This window comes from Elaeis guineensis, chromosome 8 (assembly GCF_000442705.2).
Source record: "Elaeis guineensis isolate ETL-2024a chromosome 8, EG11, whole genome shotgun sequence".
NCBI lineage: Eukaryota > Viridiplantae > Streptophyta > Magnoliopsida > Arecales > Arecaceae > Elaeis > Elaeis guineensis.
In genome coordinates, this window is record NC_026000.2 from 18,775,881 (window position 1) to 18,803,854 (window position 27,974).

The following is a 27,974-nucleotide window of genomic DNA, read 5'->3' on the forward strand; positions in this document are numbered from 1 at the left end:
ACAAAAAGCATTGCAATAATAAGTTTTGCATCATTCTCTTACATCAGTAATAAGTTATGATATCATAAATATATGATCGAATATAGACATCAATAATAATAGAAAAATACTTAATAAATTACCATCCTCCATTTATACATCACAAAAGGAACGAAATCCTTTGAATGCTTAGTAATCAATTATTTTTTTACTTCATTCAATTTTTTGAAGTAGCTTTAGACTTCTGCTGCTACTTATCTTGAAGCCAATGCTTCTGACACAACTTATCCCGTATCTCTTGCTTCATCTAATTAGGATGAACTTTGTCGATCATGTCTGCAAGTATAGCTCACGGATTCGTCTCCTTAACTCATCAACACATTTCTTTCATGCCTCACTCATCATACTAGTAAGTAGACATCTATTGGTACTCACCTAATATTTTCTAACATTATGATCTTTTACTGGAGACCATCTATACCTTGCCTACAAAACATGTCAAAGACTTACGATGTGTTAGCATAATAACTTACTCACATTATAAACTAAGTAAAAGCCTAATACATCATCTCAAATTTGTGCAACAACTCATCCTTGGTTGTTTGCTCCATCATTCCCCATAAAGGCCAAGTTTCTTTAAAGCATTGCTTCAGCCAAACATTCATCTGAAATGACACCTCAGTCTCGACAAATCTGTGCATTAAATATCAACCAAATTAATCATATGAAATAACCACAAAAATAGATGTCAAATAAAAACATATAATTACAAAATCTAGTTATTCATTTTTATTGTGATGGAAACTTTATCTGCTTCAATGGTTGGCTTAGAGGTAGGCTGGTTCGACCCTTTTGTACATATAGGGTCAATCGAACCCATATTGTCAGGCACATAAGTTGAAGGACGAAGGTATATTAAATAGCCTATCGTTAATCTATGAGCAATGAGCCATGCCCTTCAGCAGACGAAGGTATATTAAATAGCCTACCGTTAGATCATTGTGGGTGTCTCTCAGTATCTCCATCATGTTCATCTCAAAATCATTATCGAGATACTTCTCTTCCTCTACCAACCCTTTGATCAAGTTTGGATGCTCCATCATGTCTCATTATCCATGTTCACATATAAAGGTTAAATGCATATATTAGATATCATGAATCTAACTTAAGATCATATATATTATTTGCAATAATATATACAAACCCATAATGTAAGCACAGATCAAATAGTCAAAATAAATATTTGATAAATTATGATCAACATTATCCAAAATATATATAATTGTAAATAATCCAATATGATGATACATTAGACGACAACTAAATTTGAATATGAATAGCAACATTATTGCGATCAGGCAAACTCAAACTCATTTTCTTCCTTATCAAACTTATCATCGTCTTCAAATTTTTCTTCTTTCTCATCCTCCGTGTCCTCTTTATCCTCCTCTTCTTCTTTCTCTTCCTCTTTTACCACCGCTTCTTCTAGTTTTTGTTGCAACTTATGTATCTCATCATCATCAAGCATTTTTTATTGAGAGAAATCAACTAGCAAATTGGATGTGTCAAGTTTTTCATTAGCCTGAACTACAGATGGGTTTATGATATCATCCTCTTGATACATATCAATATCCAGAGATACATTGTTATCACTTGTATCTGCTAAAGAGATATTAAAAAAATTTCTAGCTCTAGTTTTACACATAGCCCACCAATCATATGTCTCCCTACTATGGCACGATAAATGGTATAATATACTTGTTATGCTTGTTGTGCCAATACAAAAGATAGTCCATGGGTTCTTTTTCCAAATAAAAGAGGAGCAAAACCACCATCAAGGTAGATGATTTTCTCTTCTCCAATGGCCTAGTCCGATTTTTCAGAGAAGTCCCCAATAGCCTCTCCCATCCTTTCTTTTGATCTCCTTTAACCGACCATCCTCCATTGTCGAAGGCTTCTGTAATGGCAAAAGATCGCGTAGATGGTAGGAGCCCTCAGTCCTATAAAATCATCCATTTTTATTTCTCCATACAATCTCATTTACATACTGATAATCTGACTTTACACTGTATAAGTATATATATCAAAAAAAAAATATGTGATATTTTGTTGCATATTTTTTTAAATGCCGCTGTGTCCGCACAAAAATGTTTCTTTCTTTATGTGGCCGCAAAAAAAATTTGTATAATTTTTTTTTTAATATATTTTAAAAAAATTAAAAAGATTCTGCTTCCTCATTTTTTTTTTCGATTTCCTCTCTCCACCCGTCTCCATCTCTTTCGCTCACTATTTCCATAGTCCTCTCAACCCCTATGTTCATTCCTCTCCTCCCGTTTCACTCTCTAACTCTCCCCACTATTTTCTCCTTGCCCAACCACCCTATCTGGACAGCCCTCTCCACCACTCTATTTATCTCTCTCTCCACCCCTCTCACTATCTATCTTTACACCCCTCTCCACCACTCTATTTGTCCCTCTCTCTGCCTGTTTCACCCTTTACTCTCTCCAATGTCCTCCTTTTATCCGACTACCCAATTTGGACCGACCACTCTCCTCTTCCATGTGATGCAAACAAAGGACACGAGGGTTGCCGTCTCACCGCCAACAACCCCCTATGGAATCGATGGAAACCAAACTCACCAAAAAGAAAGGAACCACAATCTGATTTTGGGCCAGACGAGACCTCCCTTGTTCAAATGATGCATCACCGAAGGAGGAAGACTAAGGTTCACCTACCAGCAAACCTCGGGCTTTTGATGAATATCAGAAAATGAGAGGAAGAAAAAAAAAAAAGAGAAAGAAAACTCACGAGAGACTCACTTCTTCTCCACTGCATTGGCAGGGAAACAGCGGTTACCGCTATGCCCTTTAAAAAGGCATTCAACCCACCTTCTCTCCCGCTACTGACTCTACTGAAAAGACTAAATCCTTTCTCTCACCACCGGACAACCAAATTCCTTCACAGCCTCCACAGTCCTTTCCGATCATAAGTTTTTTTTTTTTGAACCAAAATGGTACAGTTCTATTCCTCCAAATTGACATGCCAATCATTTTGCCAACCTACGCCTCCCTTTCTATTATTAACCTCCTTAACCTAGCCTAAATAGCTAGAAAAATGGGGTACAATAATCCTTTAATGGCCTTCTAAACCTACGGTAAATCTACACCTTACCTATTCGCGATGATCTGACATGGCATGACCGAGAACAATCCACTTCCATTCATCGCTGTCCTTTTCTTTCTATTTTTTTCCTCTCTCTCAGCACAGGTGCAATGGGCGGTGGACAGTTGGTATCCCAGATCGTTGACATGTGGCACCTCGGCTACAGGATTCGGACGTGTGGCACAGGACTGCAGTAGAAAATGTTGCATAGCTGGCATCACAAATCACTGCCACCTGGATCCAAGCTACGGGATTTGGACATGTGGCAGGTTCACCATGTTCTGGCATATGGCGTCCTGGGAAACCCATGGACTGCCCTTTAATGCAGTGCATGGATGAGATGCAGACAAAGTTTTGGCATTTATTTCTTCAGAAAATTTTCTGATCATCCTATAATAGTCCTTCCATTCATCATGAAGGTACTGAAAGTTAATCAAAAACTGATAAATCTAGCATCATCTAAGCAAAAGTTGATGCTTCATGGAGCTGGCACGAGTGACATTACTTGGGCCGTGATTGCGGAAACTGTCATCCCACCTTCATCGTTGCGAATATTTTTTTATTATTTTTATTTTTTGTTTGCTGCAGATGGATCGTGTCTTAAATTTTCCTACAATCTTATTGTATCAGGTGCTCACTGCTAAAGTAAAAGATCTACTCAGGAACTTGCTATGCTGTGAAAAATATTTTCTTGAAGTCACAATATAATAGGATTTGGTGAAGTATTCAAGTATAGTTTCTTTAAATTTCCTTTGATTTCTATGCATAACTGATTTGCAAAGAATGCAGCATGGTAAGATTTTCAAGTTCTGTAAAACTGACATAATTTCATTCATGGCTATGAATTTGGATAAATTATGCTTAACATAGCTTCAATTCTCAGTCGTCTTGTCCAACAGATAGGAAAAGTTGTCTGATAGAATTTTATTCACCAGTGAATAACAAGATCAAAGATGCAGTAATGTATTTTATAAGAAAAAAAATTAGCATTTTATTGGTCAGAACTTTGTTATATTATCAATTTGCTTGGATATTGTTGAGCAGATTCATTTGTTGCTGCTTCTCAAGGAGCCTTAAGTAATCATCACATAGAAAACATTTTGCTCATCCAAGAAATTTTTGTGTGAATATTGCACTGGTACAAGTGGATATTTTTGTGTCCCATTTCTGAACATAAATACTTCATCCCCCATCAACTAAAAGTTTATGGTGAGAAGACCCTTCACGATCATGGCTTCTTGCATTGTAGGGTTTTACATACAACAATCCTTGTTTCTTTTGACACGTTGCTTCAGAAACCTCTACTGAATCTTAAGCAGGCTCCTGGATGATTCATAACAAGAATAAATCCATTTCTCTAGTATTCTCTTTGACTTTCTATAGTTCTTTGCATTCTGATGATTATATAATTGATTGGACTAAAGCTTTGAGAAGTTTAACTGGCAGCTATGAAGAGTATTATGTAGTGATTAGCATGGTTATCAAAGAACACAAGTATAGAAGCACGAAAAACCTACTGTTTGGCAATCTAGCAAATCCAGGAGAAGAATCTGACGGCTATAATCAGGACATGGTATCATCACCTTTGCTGTGCTCCTATTTACAGTTATCTATGGTTGAGTTGGTGGTAGTAGCAATTTAGGGTATGCAAGCACCATCCCAACTGATTCTTATTCCCCATTATTACCATTTTCTGCGTCGCTTCTTTGTTGTGTCTCACCAACTCGGTGTTTTATTATGCTATTTGCACAAATTAAAGATAAAAGTGATGGAAAGTCATGAAAAGGTGAATAAAGAATAGGGTTGTTGCGGCCAATTCCTTATTGCATCCGTTGTCAGAGAAGAGCACCTGCAAAATAAAGTTTTCATTGATTGGAGTTATGTCTGACAGAGATCCTCTGATACTTAAGTCAATGAAAAGTGATCAAATAATAAGTAGAAAATAAGAAATGACAGAGTTTTAGCCCCAAATTATCCTTTCATTGCCTATTTCCTTACGTCCCAGTTATAGATGATTCGGATGTAACCGTCGAACATGTGGTCCCGCTTTTTATAGCACTAAAGGTAGTTAACCCTGATTATCGGATTATAATCATGGACTTAGTGGGCCGTTTATGCCCACTAACAGTCGTGACATAGTTATTAGCCATGATTGTAGTATCATAATTGTAGATTAGGCAGTCGGCCATGAAGATGCTGTTTGGGTCATGACAGTCAGTCGGCCATGATGATCAGTCGGCCAGTCGGCTATGATGGTCAGTCGACAGTCGACCATGACAGTCGGTTGTTTGACAGTCGGCTATTGATCAGTCAGTCATGATAGTCAATTGGCTATGAAGATGCTGCATCGACCATGAAGATGCTGCATCGGCCAGATGATTAATTTTGAAGAAGTCTCAAATTGATCAAAACTATTAGGGATCAATAGCCGAAGTGGGGTCAACTAAAATCCAATGCGGAGTCGGCAACTGACAAGAGAGGTCCATGGGCGAGATAAGTCATCATTTCTTTATGCCAACCGGAGATTGTTTGATGGTTTATGACTGAGAGTGGATCGGAAACCGATATAGTATCGGTGACCGTCTGAAGATGCTAATAGCCGATAAGATGTTAGTGTACTAATGGTATGATTTTGATATATTTTAACACTCTCTCCATTGCTATTATCAGACTAAGCAGCATATTCATTTTCTTCTTTTATCAAGGTTTGGTCTTTGTAGCCACTGTCAGGAAAGTACCTGATGGTGTTGGTGATAATCAATACAATATTGTCAGTTCCACACCCCACCAGATATAAATGCTTTGCTCAACCCTATACATCTTGAATGGTGTGTGAAGGGATATCTATCATAGCAAGTCAAAGTTCTATCAATTCTACAAAGCTTGCATTCATCGTTACTTCCATCGAAAGTAGCATCTGGCATCTGAATATGGTTCTACTTTTACTTTAGAGTTTAGAAGTTATATGTTTGATTTGACATATATAGAATTGGAAGAGCCGACCTTGAATCGGACAGTCGATAAAAAATTGAGAGAGTAAATCCGAATATCCCAACAAGGATAATAATAGAAAAAAGTTATTATGAAAAGGATTAAAATAAAATCAGAGACGGCCACACATGAGAATACATAGTGGATGACGCTTCACACCCAAACAATCAGAACAAGAATTGATTATTAAGATTACTGTCGTTACAATTATGATGACATGGTCAGTTAATATGATGGATTTGAAGAGAGCTCTAAGTATTGCTAGTGCATAACATAATCGAGAATGCATTTTGGTTCGCAATTGGAACCATAATTGTAATGGATTGGAGTAAGCAAAATGATTATATTTTTTGATGTATTTGATTTTAATTAGAATTGGAATCGAAATAGAATTGAAATACTAGATAAGAGTCTAAATTGAATTTTAGAGGTTTAGGGCATTCGCATCTTCTGGGAATCAAAACCAAAAAGAGACCCCTCAACGAAAGAGTTGGAATTAGAGCCGCTTATTTTATTTCCAAGCCCAACTCTCTCAAACCAAATATATCCTCAATATTTTATGGTTAACATGGTTCATACACTTGAATCACAAGACTGTGAAAAGAGAATTAGCATAAAGAAATTTTTTATACACTATGCGGTGTAAAAAAATACACCACCCCATCTGATTAGGTCACATAGATACCGCTTTCTAATACGCATTTAATATCTGTAATTTAAATTTTTCATTTAAAATTTTGAATGATAAAAATACTCTTCATCTTCTACAAAAATTATAACATCTTATTATTAAATTATGATTTTTTGTATATAAAATGTCATAATTTTTTTTTCAAAAATTATAAAGAGAGAAGAATATTTTTATCATTAAAAATTTATAAAATTTTAGATGGTAAAAATATATTTTTTTATAATATTATGTAATCATCTTTTATATGTAAAAAATTTTAATTTGATCAATCGTATCTAATCAGATGGGATGGTATATTTTTTTTCAAAGAATTATAACGTGGTCCAGATCCGGCCCAGTGGAGCGGCGAAATAAGACCCTACTAAACCCATGCCACTCGGAGTCGGTCTACGCTCCATTTCCCAACTTGAGAGAAGCACACGGAGGAGAAAAACTAGAAGACGGTGCAGCACAGCTGCACAAGACAAAAAGAAGTCAGGTAGACGAGAGAGAGAGAGAGAGAGAGAGAGAGAGAGAGATGAGCTCTCGATACCCGCTTCACACACTTCTACACTCCTTCCGTTTCCGCCTCCTCGCCCGATCCATCTCCTCTACTCCCTGCGTCGAGAGCGGCGGATGGTTCGACAAGATCAAAGGCGTCTTCACCGGCAAATCCACCACCGATTCCAAGTCCTCCTCCTCCTCCTTCTCCCTCATCGGTCAGCCTCTCTCTCTCTCTCGTTGTAATTATAAAATCAATTGATTGATTTGTGGCGTGGTGTTGATATGGAGCGGGCGGCTGCAGAATTTGCCGATCAGATGGACAAGGCGCGGATGCTGGGATCCTTCAGGAAGTTCGAGGTGGGGCGCAGCAGCGCTACCATGTCCGAGGCTTTCAAGAAGCACATCGCCATCCTTCGCTACCTTGGCTCCATCGATCCAACGGGAGAGGTTCCCTCCACCCCCACCCTTTTTTCTACAAAAAAGGAATTTTCTTCTAATTTATCGATCAAATGCTTACTACGCACACTTTTATGTAATTTCAAACCTCGGTTCGACGTCAGTATGAAGAAATAGATGGTTCTTCTGTCTTTTTTCCGCAAAAAGATTAGATTTTGCTAGATTTTATGCGGTTCTGTTTGTAAGCTACTATTTGGAATTGATGTTGCACTTGCAGAATCTCAAAGCTAGCCACAAACGTGATGCGACAAAGCATTGTAATTGCGCGATAGCTGACGTTGAGGATGTACTGGCGAAGTACACGTGGGCCAAAGAGGCACAGAAGAAAATTGATAAGTTAAAGGAGGAAGGAAAGCCATTGCCAAAGAACTTTAACGAGGTACTTCTGTTTCGATTAATTAACATATTTAAATGAAGAAATTTGAACTATTATTACCCGGATGGAGTTATATGCTATATGGAGTGGATCTTTTATTTTATCACTCCAAGATCTGAGTGTGGTGTTGTTTTTGGCAAATCTTAAGAGATGTTGCAAGAAAACCTATTCAAAACGAAAGAGAGGTTGGGGCCAGATCATCAGTTATTTTCTAGTTAAATGGCAGATTTTGATTATTTTACCATCGAAAATGTGCAGTCCTGTTTTATTGTTCTTTTAAAGTGAATGTGCGTACATGCCATTGCAATCCTTCTCTCTCTCTCTCTCTCTCTCTCTCTCTTGCTGTTAAAAATTTAAAATTTGGCTTCATATTAAAGTTCTCTATGGGCAAGTTGTGGTAAGGAATGATAAATATGAGCATGTAAACTGTGTGACTAAGATTGCTAGCAAATTTTTTTCTTTCAGATGTTGTTGATCTCAAACAAAATGACAAATTTTATCTTGATTGACAGGTTCTTTCTCTGATCATTTTGAAATTACTTCACACAATCCGTCCTGTTTAAGAAGATTGCTGTTCCCGCTCATACATTATAAAGCATTTGGTGAAATTAATTGTGCCATATCATTTTCTACGGCCCCTTTGTAGAGCCTCCATCAAAAGCAAAAACCTGTGTCATGTTATTCTGATTTGATGAGACAACCTATTGGTCTAATAGCTGGTATTGGTTTGATATCCAGTATGATTAACCAGGTCCAAGAATTGTATGGAGCCTTCTTAGTTGTCTATAAATTGTAGTTTCGGGGATGGATTTAGTTAGAAATATTAGCTAAATATCCCAGAACTCTATAAAATTGTTAATTTGTCATGGATTAATTTGGATTGGAATTAACTCACGTTATTTGAATTGTGGAATGTAACAAAGGAGTTCTAAAATGAAGATTGGATTTACTCAGCAGATGGCAGATGACCATTCTGGTTAACTTCTGCTAGAAGATATGTCATCATAATTTTCATTTTTTTTCCATGCTTTTTTTTTCTTTTGCAGGCAGGGGTAGTTGCATGATCTGTTATTTCCTTAAATTTAGGTTTTACTGATACAACTAACAAAGATTCTACACTATCGATGAAGATTGATCCTTGGGTTCATCAAGTATCATCAAGGCTATTGTGAGAATGTTCTATATAACTGACAGGATTGTGGTATGCCCATAGTGAAGTCAGATTACAATGTGTGCTTGAATTTTTCATTCTGACACTAGATAGCATGTTAGAATTTGAACTCTTTGACATGTAAGTGCCAATGTGATGGATCATTTTGCCATAAGCATTAGCTTTTAATATCAACTATGTTTTATTTCTGATACATAAATAAGAAGGACCACTTTTTAAGATACTGAGCCTTATTCTTGTTTTGTAGGTGCAAAAACTGATGGGCTCAACACCAGTGGATGCTGGCAGATCTAATTTGGCAAAGAGTGGGGCAATAAGCAGAAATGCTCTCTGCCCATGCGGATCCAAAAAGAGATATAAAAGGTCTGAAGTTGCTGACTTTATTAATATTCAATTCCAAACTTGAACATTTGATAGTTTATTATTTTTCAGTGAGATGAACTGGTGAAGTTTCAAAAACAGAAATTAAGGGAACAAGGTTGGCTATATGATGAGCCCACAACCTGGCTTAGCTTATCATGAGTGTGATTAAAGATGACAATGGATTATTTATTGGAGAAAACAATGTTTGACCAATAGATGAGCAATTGCAACATATATGTTGCTATCTTTGACTGTCCTATTGATTTACACTTAGGACCTACCCCTTCGTAAGGGTAATTTGGAACGTCAATTGATAATTGTCAAATTTTTTATTCCTCCTTTCTTTTAGACAAACCTTCTTACCTCATGCAAGGCTTGTGATGGTTCTGAAATAGAAATCAGATAACCTTAACCATCAAGCCTTGTCCTAATATATTTAGGTTTGACTTTATACCTGTCAAAAGCTATCCCTAGTGTTATTACAAACTGTTCTAAATCCTTTATCGAAACTTCTGTGCATGTTAGATTAAAATTTCCCCGTTCTCTAGACATTTTGATGCAGATTAGAGCACCAATTCTTACTAGGGTCTCTTCATATTTGTTGAGGTCCAGGACACTTTCACATAGTTTTCCATCAATTTGTCAATGGGTGCACCTTTTGCACCTCCTTCGATGTAGTCATTTCATCCACAACTGCATCCACCCGTGCTGTGTTCATCTTTGTTTGTTTGAAGTTTGAACCCTTCTTGTTGCCCAACATGGTGTGCCAATTTGTTCTCTTATGAGATTTACCCCAAGTTGTCATGATATGCTTCTGTGTTGGTCTATAAATTACCCAGGTTATCATGATATGCATATGTCGCAGAGCAACCCAGAGACCCTTCACCATGTCATCCGGTCTATTCTGATTCCATTTAATCTTGTTTTCATCATATTCATCATTCTTTCATATGATAGATCAACGAGAACAAAGCTGACTTGTTGACTTCCGATAAACGTGATTGGCCCATTCTAGATCATCTTCTGGAATCATATAACTGTCAAAAGTGAGTAACTTTTCATCAAAACTGTTGTAGTCTGATTACTGATAAGGTTCGGCCGATGCCTGCCTCCCCCCAAACCAAACTTGCAAGTTCCCCACCAAAAGCTCTCCAAACAGTACCTTTTGTCCATGATTTTGCAACACTAATATTGTCACTCCCTTATTTTATATTTTGAACTAACATATAACATGGTGACCAGAAAAAAGAGAAAGTTTTTATTAATTATTTAATTAATATTAATTTTTGTAAGAAAAGAAAATAGATATTAGTTTTAATTAAATAGTCAAGATAAAGATTTTTGTTTTAAGATGTGGTATGTAATGAAATGGAGATGAGATTTTAGAGCAGGTGGCATTCTCTAGGTAGAATTCGGGTGACCAAATTCAAGTGATCTACTATTTCTTTGTTTCCAGAGCAGGACCACATTATAGCATTTGATGATACAACCTTGTTTACTTTATATCACAACATTGATCCCCTGTAACCAAACCCATTTTGCTAGATGTCTAATCTAGTGGCATGGTGGATGAAGTTGCATCTTTGCATGGTATGATGCCCAGTGAATCTTGTTATTAATGGGTTTAGTTAATGCTGCTTACTGATATGCTTGATGTGTTGAATGGTCATCTATTTCTTTTCCTGTTTGCCAAAGAACTAGTTTTGAGCTAACCTTTTTCTTTATTCTAGACATGCTAAACACTAGTTATGACATATGAAATATATTTGCCATCAGTTGAAGATTTGGTTTTATTTGCTTAATTGCTTTATCCCTTTATGTAGAGAATATTTAGTTTTATTAAATCATGCTTTCAAGATGGACTTTGAATTGATTTATTTATTTTTTTTTAATGTAGTTCTTTGGGGTTAGTATAGAAGATTTAATAGTAGCTGAATTTAAAGAATAATTATTCTTAGTGGAAAAAGATTGGTTTTCATACAGATTTTTGAGATGCTTGTACCTCAAATAATCTGTGTAGCAACATCAAGGACAAGGAATGTAACTTGTGGTTTATGTATTTTGAACCAAGGTATGCTGTATCTGTCGGTACCATATCATACTAGGCATACCACACTACTACCGAACCAGTACACAATCTTGTATTGTACCAATACTCGGTATGCCTCATAGTCTCATGCCATAGTAACCGTACCATATATCAACACTGTAATAAAATGGTACCAATTTGGGGTCTGATGCTGAGACAGTGAATCTTGTTCTAAACAATAAAATTGTCATTGATGAGAAGTTCATGGACCCAAACCAAATGAAGCAGTGATAGTTTATCCTCATCAGGCAACTGTAATTCATATATCGGTCTTCTGGTGCAGAGTGCTTTCTCTCTGATTTTCATTGTTAAAGAATATTTCCAATTTTTGAGCTAATATATTGCAGCTTATGAGCAATGAATAAGTTTTTGTGATTTCCCAAGAAGCCAAACATGAGAACTGTTATATTTTATTTAAATTTTCCCCTTTGATATCATGGTTTTACTTGAAGAAGAGGCCTTCACACGTCTGTTAGGGTTTCATTGTGCAGATCCTTTACTATTGGTGCTTATCCAAGAGAAGATGTTTGGAAATGGCACTTGTGCTATAATCTGTTGATCTGCAGGTTTTTTGACCCTTCCCTGGATTTGAAACGCATATTGATGCCTCCCTCTCTGGTCCAAGCTGAATATGCTCAACCCATCACTTTTTACCTTTGAATGTTCCCATACCTAAACTTCCTCTAATATGCAGTATGTGCATCACTTAATGTTTTTAAATGAATTGATAACCATTACAAAATGCAGAGCCTATTTGCAGATTGTGCAAATGATGTCTCTTTTTCTAGCCATTTAAATACTAAATTGTTTACAAATAAGCAAATATTCTACTTCCTGTAATGTCTCTGACAGTCTATCAGCTGATGTTGGAAAAATATGTTTGGCAGATTGTAATATCCAACTATGTGATTTTTGTGTTAGATTGTTCAATGAACTACTACTCATTTAGGTTGTCAAAATGGTATAAGGTTATTCAACAAAATATGAACATATGAATATTATCCTCATGCCGGGTTTTAGAGCTTCTTGTGTATTTTGAACAGGTGCTGCGGAATGACCTGAAGTGGCCACAGCTGGTGGATTTGAACTTCTCCAACTTATGTGAGATACGCAACTTGGGGAAGTGGAACTGGCTGTCAACCACATCAAATTTGTATGTAGTTGAAAGTCATGCTCTTGTTTTTTCTGTAATTGAGTGCTTTAGGTTACATTGCTCGGGGTAGTGATGCTCTGAATGTTAACCGTTCTCTTGAAATGAAGGCAATTTACTTCTGGTTGGAGGGAGGAGGTTGAGACTGTGGCAGTTAAAGCATTGACCACGCTATCATCAACTGCAATACTGACGCTGCAAAGATCCTCATTGTTAAGTTAGCTATCAAAGAAAATGGAAGACGGCAATTTCTGTTGATTCAGAAATTGAAGCCATGGCGTACCAACAGAGTGGTCATGTTTTTAGTTGAGGGATAATCTGCAGAGTTGAAGCTTTGATTAGGTAATAAATATGAAGCAACTAGTCTTAATCAAAATGGTGTTTCATCTATTTAATTCTCATTACCCTTCTTCATTTTTAATCATGGGTAAGACATTAATGGGAATTAAAGGTTCGATATGCTGTGCTTGTTGATGGTAGGTTTTGAATTGTAGCGTTGTTCCACATTCATTTACAAAGTTTGAGGCGGAGAAGAGACACGGTAAGAAATGCAGTTATGTGTGAGTTGGTTTTATAGATTTTAAAATAAATATTTAATCCTTTGTGGTTTCCAAACTGTCAAGGTGCACAATTTTTTTTTAGGGAAAAAAAAAAAAGAAAAGAGAAGAGGATCATTTGGGTTCTGAATGAGTTGGGATCCAATCTCTATACTGGTAATCTATGATATGGGAATAGTGCAGTATTTCTCAAATACTAGGCATTATCCATTGTAACTTATTTCTTTTAAGGAAGATCCTGCATTCTTATTGAACCCCAGCGGATCGGGGTGTACAACCTGGCCCTATACAATACCAGCACCTGAATCTTCACAGGTAAAGGGGAAATGCCTGTTGTCATCAGCTTCCTCAAGATTGGCATTTGGTCGTCAAGATTCACACTCATCGGCTTTCTGTTTGATTCTCACTTTCAAACACCATCGAAGATCGAAGTCTCTCCATGAGGAATCAATGCGAGTATTCTGAAGGCCATGGCATATCTAGCATCGATTGGATAGCAATGCTTAACCCATTTAACCCTTTTAACTTGATTTAACCCATTACAAGTTGCCAGATTTATCTATTTAATAGAATGATTGGATTTGAATTTTTGATCTGTTTAATAAATAGACTTGATTCAGATTGACAGATATTGATTTATGCTTTATCCAACCTGATCAGATTGGCTACAGGGTTCGACCATTTCAGAACTGGGCCCTCTGTTAACATCTGCAACCCTGCATGCAGTCTCCGAGCCACCATTCTCACGAAGGATTGCTCGGTCGTGAGAAGACAAGAATGTTGGTCAATGAGCATGGTGTAATTGTGGCCTCCATTTGGGAAGATGATCGGGGAATTGGTGAGGTTCACACTTCTTTCAAAAAACTGTCGTTCCTTGAATGGTAAATAACTGAATTAAATGAGACATTTTCTGAAAAAGGAGTATATGAAGAATAAGATATTTATCTAATATGAAGTCGTTTGACAAAACCTGGCTCCCATAACATTTCAGTATCATATAAAAAAAATTGTATATAAGAAATATTTAAATGATTAACAAAGATACTTAAAATCTCCTTGCTAAGTTTAAGGTACATCCATAACCATATTTTTTTGTACATCATATTATTTTGGTAAATATAGATAAACGTTAATGTAAAATAACATTAATTTATGAGAAGAGATTTAGGAAACCAATAAATCAGCCTACCATCCCGAAAACCCAAGAAATTATGTAAGCTAAAACCTTTCAGTACACACTATACGGTGCAGCTAAAGGAATTTTCTTTGGACCCATTCAACCCACCTATCTAATGGAAGAGATGGTAGGTTTTGGAGATAGAGCTCCAACAACAGTTTTCGAAAAAAAATTAAAATCTTCAATTGATTAAGCTTTTAAAAAAAGATTCTAACCGCCGACATTCTAGCTAAGAAAGGAGTCCATGACCCAAGCTTATGCCCTCTCTGTGATAACCATCATGAAACAGCAGATCATCTCCTTGTTTCATGCATTTACTCTTCCTTTATTTAGACCCAACTGCTGCAGTATATTAACAACTATCATCTTCCCACCGAATTATCTGATTTCTGGGGTGATTGAAGATCGGGACTATCAAATCTGATCGTGAATAAAACTTTCGACTCTCTACTGGCTGTTTGTTGTTGATGTATTTGGTTAGAAAAGAACAATAGAGTTTTCAACTTTGAAACTCTCTCAGCCCCTGAACTCTTTAGGTGAATCATCTTCTTCTTCGATAACTAGACAGCCCATATGCAGAAAGATGGCTTTGTGGATCTAAGAAAGTACCTTTATGCATCCAAAATGTCTAACACCGAAAGCTGATCATTTTTCTGCATGCACGATCTACATGATGTCTCACCTCTACCCATGGAAGCATGTGAAGTTATCAAATGATCTGATTCTGAGATAAGGATCTTTCTTATCCATGTAACCTTATCCTTTTCTTTTTAAAAATAATATCTTCGGCCTTGTAATTATAACCTTATAATATTATTAATATAAATAGGGGCCAGTCCCTCTTTTGAAAGGGAAAAATGGTCTCTAAATTCAATTCAAATGTAAAGATCCAAATGAGAAAATAATAATACATATAAGTTAGAGAAATTCTTTGTGCACCACAATCGATATAGAAAATCTGACTTAGAACACACTATCTTATCCAATTAATCTACATAATCATCACTTTCCAATATTTAGTACTTGCAGATTATCTTTTTCATTTAAAAATTTTATATGATAAAAATATCTTTATTTTTTAGTTATGATATTACTTTTTAAAAATTATGACATTCGTTCTTAAAAATTATGACATCTACCTTCGAAAGAAAAAAGATACTATAATTTTTACGAAGAGATGCCATAATTCTATGAAAAAAATATCATAACTTTTATCAAAGAATGTTATAATTCTGTAAAAAAATATCATAATTTTTTTTAAAAAAATATTATAATTTTTATAAAAAATATCATGATTTTTTTTAAAAAAAATTATTATTTAAAATTTTAAATAAATAATTAAAATTATAAATATTAAATACACGATGAAAAATGATAATTGCATGATTCAATGAAATAAAGTGATACACCCCACATTAGATTTTCTACGCCGCAAGCTGTGCACAAAAAATTTCTCGTTAAGTTAGTATAATCACAACCACTTGCATAAGCCAATCATATGCGAAAACGGTCAAGGGAATTGAGTCGACCCTATCCAAAGAGTATAGGTTGACAGAGCAAGCGCAATGAACAATTTCCCAAGGATGCTAGCTGCGAAAATACAGATCCTCTCAAAGTCTCCCTAAAACCGGAAAGGTTCAGTTCACCAGCAGCCATCCATGCATTGCAGAAGTGCTGGTGATTAGGCAGGCCATTGATAAAATGACCCGGGCAGCGATAAAATGACCAGATGGTCTCCAACATGCAAGAATTATTAAGAAAAACATATGGACAACAAAAGCATAAAACAATCAGAACATTAGTATGGATAAATATTGGGAAAAAAAAAATACTTGCCAACCAGCAAGGAGGGAACATGAGGAATGCGACTCAGATTTGTATTACAAAGAGGCAGCTGGTGAAACACAATTCTCTCGACAAAAACCTTCTCTGAGTGCCACCAAACATGCAGTTGAGAACATCAAAGATTGAAAATTAATTGTTAAGAAATGGTTTTTCATCTTGTGGGCCGAGACCAGGTTGTCTCTGAGGTGATGCTATTTCCATAGTAGACTTCCTTTGTTGATTCATCCCAATAAGCCTGCAGATAAACAAAGCATTAGGAACAAGCTCAAATGTACTTCCTCGTATCAAAACAGAAAAAAAGAAAAAGGAAATACAGCAAAAGAAAAAGTCTTTTTCTTTTCAACTGCAAATATGCCTCCTTTCTACAATTTAGACTCAAGCCAACAACATTTTATCAAAATATGCATGTTTGACCAAAGCCAAGACGTAAAACATCTCTTTATAAGTAGTTTATAGGAGATGGAATCATGTTGAAAACTCTAGTTTTTCTATGTACTACGACACTTGATCTTAAACAAAAGACAACAAGGGTTTTTCTTATGTACAAAAAGTAAAAAAATCAGGACTAATACACCCATCAGTACAATAGTCTACTTGCATTATTTTTAAGCAAGTTTTTTCATTAAAAAAAAAAGAGATAAGGAATAAAAAATAAGATGCATCTGGTCACTCAAATTGGATTTCTTTAGAAGCATTGCAATGAAAATTCGGATGTCCATATTTAGGAAAAATAAAGGTAGATGTGCTGCTAGGCAAACCTGCCATCCGGAAGGGAGATCTTTGGAGAGTTGTACTAGATCAGGCTGCTTTTTCTCATTCTCAACTCCCTGCTCCCTTGGTGCTTCACCTGCTTCAGCTTTCGTTTCTGCTCTCCTGCGTTTTACTCGTTCACGCCTGTGCAGTCCATATGCAATCAAATTATTATGTGTTTGTTTCACCTTCCATAAGCTTAAAATGAAACACAGTGATGCACAGTCACAAAGTCCAAATAGACAAGATGAACTAAAGCAGATGCAGAATCTCAATGAGGTAATTTGGCATTTCCCATGTCGTTTCACTTCTTTTTCAGTTCAAGGGATGTTAGAGTTAAAGTAATTATTATTGACAATGAATCTTGGAAATGGCTAGCAGATACTCTAGGAATATATACAAGGAACATAACACAGACACCCTATCAGTGAAGTAGGATGCTACTGCTATCATATGATCATACTAAACAAGAACCTCACATCAAACAAAAAACAAAATTTCTAGATATCTAATCAAGGTGATGGTATCCCCCATGCATCTCTGTTTATATCATGGTCTGCCTAGACATCATGCCCACTTTCTTTTATAGAAAATAACCCACTATCAATAGAGATAAGCACAAAACACTAACCATTCATCATAAATCAAAGCATCACATGCATTGCTAGTGTCTAGTCCAAGGATTTAGTTCGTTCCACATTAGCCCATACCACGTGGTATTGACCATGCAGAACATATATAGGCAAAGTACCAAGCTACACACCTCTGCATCATGTGTACAGCTCTGGACTGGTCCATGCTGACAAGAGGCCACCATGCCCCTGCATGACTGGCACAGCATGGCGTGATACAGTTCCATAGTCAATTATGCTAGTTCTCACTAGCATGGGTATGATAATGGTGTTCCGGTTTTTCATATGACAGACACCCACATGCAAGAACACATGCACACACGTACTTAACAGTAACTTCATCAAAAAATGAAAAAAAAATATATATATATATATATATTTTTTTTTTTTTTCCTTAGTATTATTATAAGACATGCAAAAAAAAAAAAAAAAAACAACAGTAACTTTATCAACATATAACATATATATTACTATTATTATCAGATACATACTGTCAACACTAACTTCATCAAATTAAAAAAAAAAATCTTAGTATTATTATAAGATATCACTACAATCATAAATGAAAGTTTTGAACTTTGGGCCTCAAAGAAAACATACCAGTCACCACCCAAAGGAACAAAATTAGCATTATCTTGAGCCTCCCCACTTGCAATCTGACGTGTACGCCATTCCTGTATTTGTGAATAAGTAAACACTAGAAGGGAAGAAAAGGGGCCAGCAACAAATTATACAACAAATAAACAGAAAATGCATTCATAAATACCTCAATTTCCTTCTGACGCTTTTTTTCTAAGATCTCATAAGCATTTTCAGGTTCCTCATCCTCATTCCCATGTAATTCCTCTTTTGCAGCCTTCCACTGATAAAATGAAAATACCATTTAGAATATTGTTCAGGTGCAGCCAAGTGCACATTGACACACATGCAGTGTGTAAGTAATGGTTTCAGTTCACAAAGAAGCTAATAAGATGTGAAACATACCTTATCCACCAAACTGGAAACCTTCTTGTTGGACCTCAAAGTTGGAGCAACTGCAACTGTACGCTTCTTGCTACGTGCAACTGGTATAAGAGACAGGAGAATAGAACATCATTTAGCAAAGAAATAATGGTATATGGCACCAGAAGAAAAACACTTGTAGAAGCAAGGCATGTGCATGCACACATGTTTGTACAAACACCCATATACACACGAACCCAGGCACACATGCAAGCGCAGCCACCCACGCACACATGGGTGAGTGCATCTGCAGTAACACTCTTATATGTGGAAACAATTCGTAACTCCAAATGCTCCTATACCTAATAGCCCCAAAAAAAAAACCTTTTTTCTGTGAGACTTAATGGCTCCCTTTTTCTCTCCTTTATATTTTTCCCATTCTCTCACCTTGTGATTCATAAAGAATGCGGTTCCTCTCATCGATTTGGTTCCTCATACAGTCTCTCTACATTCGCCCTTCTATTGCCCCATTAGGCGATGCCCAATCATTTTTTCAGATGGAGTTATAGTGGCATTTCACCTTTATCACACCCAATATCTTGGAATTCCTCCCATCTCAAATGACAGCCTCAAGCATTAAGTACCAGTGTCTTGCCTATCCATGTGTAGCACTCCTCTCTCAACCATCCAACAGAAATCCATGCATTCCTGTTGCATCTCATTTAATCCTTATATTCCAATTTTCTATCTCACTTAATCTTTATATTCCAATTTTCTATCCAGAGTCTAGCATATGCAATGAACATGAGAGGTTGCATCAACAGTTGTGATCCCCAGTCTAACATTTTTCTCTTATACATGTAATTTCAAATGCACTCCCAATTTTGAGAGGTACACTTTCTATTGTTTCTCTCCCTCAAGCCCTATTTGGTCCAGCGATAATGCCAAATAAAATGGAATACTGCTTTTCTCACAAAACAGCAATCCATTCTCCGAAGCAAAACAAATCAGTAAGAGCCAAAGGCCTTTAGGAAAAAAAAAACTACTAACTCACATGGCTTACCAGAGATAAATAAATTCAGGTAAAGAGTTAGAATACATTATTTCAGTTTATCCCTCCATTTTCTCCAAAACTTTACAACCATTCCACTTGGATAATACTATTCCCAACCCAAACAAAGCCTCGGACTAACAGCTGACCTGAGTGGGCTGTTTTTATTTAGGATGGAAATAGTATATTAGTTTGGAAACAACCTCATAAATGAATGGACTTCAATTCATATTAACAGCACTGTATATTTATACAGATTTTAGTATGAAACTATGACATTTTCTAAACAGAAACAAAACTAAAAAATGGCAGTATTGACTATTATATAATGCCCATTCAGCTTTCATAAGTCATAACATATAATTACATACATTATATTATTTAGCTTCCACATATATATTGTAACATAATGGATAATTTATGGATTGTAAATGTTTACAATAAAACCACTTTTTTATGGTTATTTTTTGTATGATCTCTCAAATCAGAGTTCCTTTTCTTATTTAATCAAAGATGCATTTGGAATGTTAACATTGAAATCCATATATAACTTGTTACTGAGTGTAAAAAGCATAAGCATGTGTGCCATAACTAGTGTCTGCATGTATGCATGTGTGTGTAAAAAGTTTCCTAGGGACTCTGACCTTTGGATTGGTTCTTTTGGGAAGCTGAAGATGGTGCGGCAGTGGCACTTCCATTCCCCAAAGCAGTTACAGCAGCTTGGACTGTGGATGCAATGGAATCTGCTTGCACACTGGCTGTCTCAGTCTCGCTGGTAACTGCACACATATCAGATGTAGGCTTCACCTGGGATAAGGAAGTCCTCTCAGAATCCACAGCAGACCCAACAGATCTTGTATAATCTGCTGCAGTAACAGCACTATGATAATTGACAGGTGCAGATTCAACATAAAACCCAGATCCTGTACTACTGACTACAGGTGCATGAGGAACAGCACCACTTGAAAGGTCATAGTATGCTATAGGTTCAGCAGGATTAACATCTGCAGCCACTTCAGGAAAAGCACTTGCAATAGCTGGTTCATAATAAGATGGTGGCTGAGGTTGAGCAACATGAGAGCCATCAGCTTGTGCATAATAATTAGCATTTGTAACTTCACTTGCTACAGGAGCATAATACTCATATGTTGGAAGAGTGTATGCCAAGTTATACTGATCCTGGTAAGGAGGCAGGGTATTATCATAAGTTGGAGGACATGGTGCGGGTGCAGGTGGTTCTTCAGGTGGAGGTGGAGGAACTGGTTCACTGTCAGGAGGTGGGGGAGGAATCCACTCTTCATCTGGAGGAGGTGGAATGCTAGAATCATCTAATGGAATGGAAGGGCACTCCAATGCTGATGAATTTGATTGAATTATCTGTTCTGTTGAAGCACGACATTCTGCACTTGATAAAGCCTCAGCAACTGTCTGGCCTGCAACAGTTTCTTCATCAACCTCCATTTCCACATCCATGTCCACATCTTCAGCATGTAAATCACCTTTGGGCTCCAAAATCTCTGCTGCATTCTCACTTCCCATGCTGTGGGTGACTGAACCAGAAGAAAGCCCTATAATCCTGACATTTTCAGTCTCAGGCATGCAGTTGCTGGCTTCACTCTGTACTTTCACCACATCATTGCTAAGAGAAGAGCAATTATTTTCAGCATCACCAGATGTGCTGTTCCTTTCAACCACATCAGATCCTGTTTCTATGCGATGTGGCACAGAACATTCTTCCTTCCAGGAAGGATTTTGCTCAGTCTCTACTTTGCTGTCGTTTTTAGATTGAACAAGACTAGAAGACTCCCCTTTGACAATAGCGGACTCAAGTTGCTTAAGCTGTGTTTCTGTATGCCACCAGAATGGAAGCAGAGATGATCCATACGACGATAGTGCTTTACAATCAGATATTCTGATTTCAATCTCCTTTGCAGTCCACTGAAGTCCTCCAAGACATATCTGGGACCTAAAACCACCATATCTTTTGGATATAAAAAAATGCACCATATTTTTGGAAACACGAATTAAAAAAAAAAAAGGAAAAAGTAAAGGTATAGAAAGAAACAACAAAGAAGCAGAAATAGTAAATACCCGTCTAATGCCTTCAATCTCTGCAATAAATTTTCACCATATTTCACCAACCGAATAGAATGAACATCTACCATTTCATAGCATCCAGGTCTTGTCAAAAGTTTATCTTCACTCGATAAAGGACATTCTTCCCCTGAGTTAGTCATATGCTCCGAAAGGAGAAGTGTGGATTGTTGCAATGAACCAAAAGCAGACAGTGCAGATGATTCCTCACAAGGTATGCCAACTAAAGCAGTGTTGTAATGTGCTAAACCTTGATTTACATCATAAGCTGCATGTACAATCTCTCCATTTACGCCCATCTCCACACTTCCATAGGTTTCCATGCTTCTGGAGATTGGATCACCACCGCCATGACCATCAGCAACCAAAACATTTGAATATGATGCCAATTGGGTGTCAGAATGAGTATGAGCAGGCACACTGTAATCTACTTTTTCATCAGTAGCTGAAGAAACATTTTCCTCGCTGCTTGTTCCTGCTATAGCCAATTCATTAGGTATCACCCATGAGGTTTCCCCTGTCACAGTATTCCAGTAATAACATTGATTGCTCTGCTCATGCATGACAACCTTCCAACCACCAGTCATATCACCGATAATTTGCATTCCAGAAGTGTCAGGAACAGTTTTAGTTGCGGAATCAGATTCACTGTATTGAGTAGCCACCATAGTATTGTTACTTTCATTTGCATCATGGCCATCCACGTTCTTGAGAGTATCCAGTTGATCTGAGTCTTGTTTGACATCACCAGAAGTAGTGGCTTTCTCATTGTTGTTTCCTGTATTCCCACCTGCATCTGCACTTTCTTGTACCTGTCAAAATCAACATTTTATTATCAGTGGGCAGATCCCGGAGAAAAAACCTACATATAATAGATCTGACAGAACATATAAATCACAGCTAACAGTTATTGCCACAAAATGTAAGCATGTTTATGACTCATTAATTGAAAAATTAGAATTACAAGAGGCTAACAAGAAAACCTTGATGGGCCGCAAAAATATACCAAAAGAAAATGCAAGATGATGTATGAACAAACAAGTCATAATACAAATCGGAACACTAAATGGTCCAAAACAGCTATCATATGGCAACACCACAGGCAAACAACCAAAGGATTAGTAAAGTATTTTTGTCACATAAGCAACAGTAGGGACCAGAAATCATCAAACATGTGATTTTTTATGTATAAGCTAGGGACAATAATATGACACATGATTTCAACAGTTTCAATCAAAGTTGACTCAAGTAGACTCTGTATTGCAGAAGGTAAAAGGAAAATTCAAGCCATCAATCACCTGGCCATCCATATTAACTGAAGAACTCTCCTCAACAGCATGCTTTGGCTGTTTACTTGCTTCCTCATCCAACTCGTCATCACTATACTGTCCGAGTAACAATAAGGGATTCTCCTGTTTCTGACCTGAGGAAACAAATTCACTTGTAAAATATCTCAAAAACCAATAAAGGCTGCTCAGAGCAACCACTTTAGGTACAACAAAGAAACATGCATAAAATTTCCAGTTCAATAATAGTCAAATATAAAGGAATATAAGCTTTATAAGCTTTAATTCTCTGTTGAATGAATACAGAATTTATCACAGTCACCTGGCAATCATAAACAAAAATCATGTCAGGAGGTAGAAACCAAATAAAGCTAGAGACATACGAACCGAGAAGGCAATTTTTTCCTCCTGAAATCTCCACGCCTAGATGATGCCAAAAGATAATAACAGGTTGGGAGTCATTCAATTTTCTCAATGGCAGCCTGATCTGAAATGATTACTGAATGTTCCTCAGACCTCAGCCACCCTACATAACCAGACACTCGGTGCATACAACAAGCTTGTACAACATTTCGAAAATTCCACCAAAAATATGCTGTGCAGGCATATCTTCTCTACATAGCCCTTTCAAAGAAATTGATGAAACCCACCTGAAGGAGATGGTGAAGTCGGGACCCCAGCTTGGTGGTCCTTATCTAGTTCCCCTCCTACTTCATCATGTAAAGAACTGTCCACCATCTCTCCTATAATTAAAAAAGAATAAGTGTCAGTACAGCATAAATAGAAACTTGCTAATCCACTAAGCATACAAGATACCATAAGAAAGAATGGCCAAACAACTCATCCATTACCTTAAAAGCAAAATTTAGCTGTGAGGTGGACAAAGTTAACTTAAAAAAAAAAAAAGCACTTCTCATGGACTGAATAGTGCCCAAGCTAACATACCGAAGGACTTGAATCATAAGTTACTAATTGAAGTCATAACCACAACCATCAAGCTTAGTCCCAGCTACTTTGGGTTGGGTACATCAAGTACAAATTGAAGCCAATACAATCTAAATGCAAAAGCATGTGCAGGAAACATAACTATCAAGCCATGTCCAAATTATCGTGCTTATCTGCTGGAATCTGATCATGCCCTCTGCAATAACGTAGCACATATCCCAAGCAATAGCCCAGTGGATGGAGATTTAGTACAAAAGCATTCAATCATTCTCCAGTCCACTTTACACTCAATCATTCTTTAGTCCACTTTACATTTAATTATTCTTTATCCACTGCTTCATTTATACTATCAAAAATTTGTACTATTTCAAAAATTTAACATTTAAGCATGGCTTCATCAATATGCAGTAAATGTAAATAAATAATCAAAAACACTTTCAAGATACATTGTACTTTGAACATCTGTATAAATTCATACTAAAAGAATATTAGTAAGATAGAATAATATTGTTTTAACTTAAGTGGTAGAAATTGCTAAGATTCCTCAACCATCCACCTTGTTGGAGGTCAGAGCTAGGGTGTAAGGTTTTGAATGGAAGACCATTTGCAGTCAAATTTTTTGACATTTTAGGTTTTTCCCTTGTTAATACAATGTGAAACTTCTTTCCAATTTGACGTATCATGCTACCTTCGTAGCATCCATGTACTAAATGTATACATACATGATAATATGTGCTTATATATTTTATATGCATGACCCAATATCTATATAAACCTATGTTTTTATGGTCCTCGATAGATACACAGATAGATACATATGTTGAAAGAGCACAGATACATGCATGCATCCATGCATCCATGCATTAATAATCACATTCCTAGACATATAAATTTACACATACTGTTTCTAATCAACGTGAAAAGGAAGGGCGCCTATGGATTCATCTAATTCTTTTTTCTCTTCCAACTGAGAATATTGATAAATAAGTTCCTATTTAAATTCATGCACCTCTTTTTGCATACATAGATACATGCATATGAAGATATGATGATCCAGTGAGAGTCTAGAACACATGATGTATATCAATTGCCTGGTGACTACACATAATAGCAGTTGCCTGATGAAATAACTCCAGTATTATCGCAAGCTTGACATTTTAGTTGCCACAAACTTCTACCAAAATACTTTATTTGCATTGCATATTTTCCTGATCTCACTATCGCCCTTGTTACATAAGCACTTCTTCATCCTGAATTATTTTAAAAGAACAACTTTTGTAAGCATTCACCTGATGTTGTTCTCACTTCCACTGATTTGGGGAATCAAGCGAGATTGGTTGTACCAACACGAGAAACCGTACCATGACATTCCGGAGTGTACCGACATAGGAAGATCTGGAGAGGAAGGGGAGAGAGAGGAAGAAAGAGAGAGGGATGGCAAAAGATAGAGGCTGAGAAAGAGTGAAATCTCCTTCACTGTCAGGGTTGCCCTTGTTTTGTTTCAAAACATGGAGCCCTTTTTTTTTTTTGAGATTTCCAAATTGAAGGCGGCAATTGATTTGCCAACTTCACTTAGTGAAGTTTGCCGACTTCACTAAGTGAAGTCTCTCTCACTCTCTCTTGGCCTCTCTCTCCCTCTTTCCTCCCTCTCCCTCTCCCATCCTCTCTCTCCTTCTCCCTTGCCTGATTTTTCGAACTGAGGGGCGAAACCATGCTAATTTTCCCTGGGTACGGTTTAGGATGTCCAAAACCAGACACTTCTGGACGGTATGGTGAACCTTCAATAATGCTTTAACGCAAGTATGTGAATCCTTTTTTCCCTTTTTTTTTTCCCTCGATGTGCATTGCATTTATAAGAATGCTAGAATAAATAACATTAAAGATGGCATAGAAAAGGGTGATCCTATGGGTCCTATATCCAGATATAGGACAGAATGCATATATGCATCATATGCAATGTTCTTCTGCTTCATCAATTAACGGTTTCCCAGAGTTGCCATGACATGCATGGAGTAAGCACAATAACAATTAAAGGGATTTCCTGGATTCTGGAGTATAGACAGTACAATCATGGTTCACCGGCACGGAGAATCCCAACTTCCAGAAAAGAAGCAATAGCCAAAATCTAACAACGTATGCCAATAAATAGAAGATTCCATGCAATTAAGCTAGGTTCCATGCAGCTCAATTCTTATATGATCATAGCTGAACCATTTCCCTTGTCGGATCTGGTATCAGAGGGGAGGGAAGGATTCTCAAACAAGTCACTCTATTATTCACTGTGCTACTGACTTCAAAATCACCGAATTCAAACTCCTAGACTGAATAACCATTGTTTGAAAAAATCATCTTTTTTTCCCGATCTCGTGCCGAAATTTTTGTCGAACTATCACACTAGAAAATTATGAGGCTAAATACCTCAGGCAGATAAAAAAACAGAAAAGACACTTCTCGCGATGCTGATTCATATGAGTTTCCGAAGCCAGGAAACCTTTTTTATTATCTTTCAAAAGGATTAAAAATAAGATTGCTTAAATCAAGGATATGAGAATCGTGAGAAAGAGAAACCAAAGAAAAAGGTTAATTACATGAGAAATCTCAGAAAAATCACTCTTTTTTGAGATACATCGATCAGAATAGCCAAAAATATCGATCTCGTGGGATCACATAGCAACTAAAATTTAACCACAATCCAAATTTTCCAGGAAATCGACGTCCAGAAACCCACCAGCAGAAAAAGAACAAAGGGAAGCGCCCAAACCCTGGAAAAAAAAAAAAAGGCGAGGGGGGACAAAGATACGACAACAGAAGGAGGGGAGGCAATTGGAGAATACCAGAGGGTTCCGCGCAAAGATCGAGCTTTACCCTCCGACCCGCAGCCATCATGGCCGCGAGGCGGCGCTCCTTCCTCTTTCCCATCGATCACAAGAACGAGCTCCCTCGAGGCCGAGAAAGATGCTAGGAAACCCAATTCTTGGCGAACTAGGGTTTTTTAGAGGGGAAGAAGCCAAGATGAGGTGGGAAGCGCGGAGAGAGCCGAAAACGCGAGATACGTTCTTGGTCTGCCCTAGGCCTCGGACAAAAAGAGGGGTATGGCCGTATAGGCACCCACACTACGTATGCACGTGGCATCACACGTGAATGGTGAAGGGGTTACAGCATACGAACCCGGGCCGGCTCTCCTTCCCGATAAGGGTTCTCAAGAGGGTTGTCACCCCATCCGAGCTCCACCCAGATCCACACTCGGACCCGTAAGCGCATGGACTAGGGTCCGAAGACAGATCTGAGGATGTTTTTGTTTACGGGGCTTTTGGGCATGGGTCAACTTAAACTTACCCAACCCTAATCCAACAAAATTATATATATATATATATATATATATATATATATATAAAGATATAATTTTTATTTTATAATATCAACCTGGTTTATAATGTGTAGCTAACTTTTACGGCCCTTGCATTTTTTTTAATAAAATTTACTTGAGGTGAATTAGCAATAAATAGTCTCTAATAGGATTCCAACAACAATGTTATTTTGCTGCATGACATCTCATAAATTATTATTGATGGATATAGAGATCATGATAGGTATTATTTCCTCAAATGATTGCAATTCTACTTGCCTGTTCAGCTGCTACCACTACAGTTACAAATAGCAATGCACTTGCCAATATTTATTAAACTGCTGGCCCAGTAGTAAAGGATCAAAGCATGCCACTTTGTTTCTGAGTCAACTGCATGATCTTATTATCTCTAGTTACATTCTCCATGAGCATCTCTAC

The 27,974-nt window shown here is 37.0% G+C and overlaps 2 protein-coding genes across 10 annotated transcripts; one reads left to right on the forward strand and one right to left on the reverse strand.

The window, feature by feature from the left end:
* The first annotated feature begins 7,202 nt into the window (after positions 1-7,202).
* LOC105049945 (uncharacterized) lies at positions 7,203-14,454 on the forward strand. 8 transcript variants are annotated; one of them, XM_073242610.1, is made up of 9 exons: positions 7,203-7,521; positions 7,608-7,753; positions 7,980-8,141; positions 9,557-9,672; positions 12,805-12,914; positions 13,022-13,253; positions 13,392-13,452; positions 13,535-13,624; positions 13,704-14,095. In XM_073242610.1, the coding sequence occupies exons 1-5, from the start codon at positions 7,341-7,343 to the stop codon at positions 12,821-12,823; spliced, it is 624 nt and encodes a 207-aa protein (XP_073098711.1). In that variant the 5' UTR covers positions 7,203-7,340; the 3' UTR covers positions 12,824-12,914; positions 13,022-13,253; positions 13,392-13,452; positions 13,535-13,624; positions 13,704-14,095. The 8 variants fall into 8 exon arrangements, with proteins under 8 accessions (XP_073098711.1, XP_073098712.1, XP_073098710.1 ...); XM_073242611.1 differs by having other exon boundaries at positions 13,554-13,624; XM_073242609.1 differs by lacking the exons at positions 13,535-13,624; positions 13,704-14,095 and adding an exon at positions 14,129-14,454.
* A 1,973-nt stretch (positions 14,455-16,427) lies between these two features.
* LOC105049946 (uncharacterized) lies at positions 16,428-27,270 on the reverse strand. Of its 2 annotated transcripts, none has more exons than XM_010929756.4 (10): positions 27,025-27,270; positions 23,896-23,988; positions 23,258-23,382; positions 21,957-22,771; positions 20,510-21,831; positions 18,857-18,936; positions 18,639-18,734; positions 18,473-18,546; positions 17,249-17,384; positions 16,428-16,725 (listed from the first exon to the last, which is right to left on the reverse strand). In XM_010929756.4, exons 1-10 carry the CDS (start codon positions 27,107-27,109, stop codon positions 16,642-16,644), a joined length of 2,910 nt encoding a protein of 969 aa, XP_010928058.1. In that variant the 5' UTR covers positions 27,110-27,270; the 3' UTR covers positions 16,428-16,641. The 2 variants fall into 2 exon arrangements, with proteins under 2 accessions (XP_010928058.1, XP_010928059.1); XM_010929757.4 differs by having other exon boundaries at positions 23,633-23,988; positions 27,025-27,246.
* Positions 27,271-27,974: the final 704 nt, after the last annotated feature.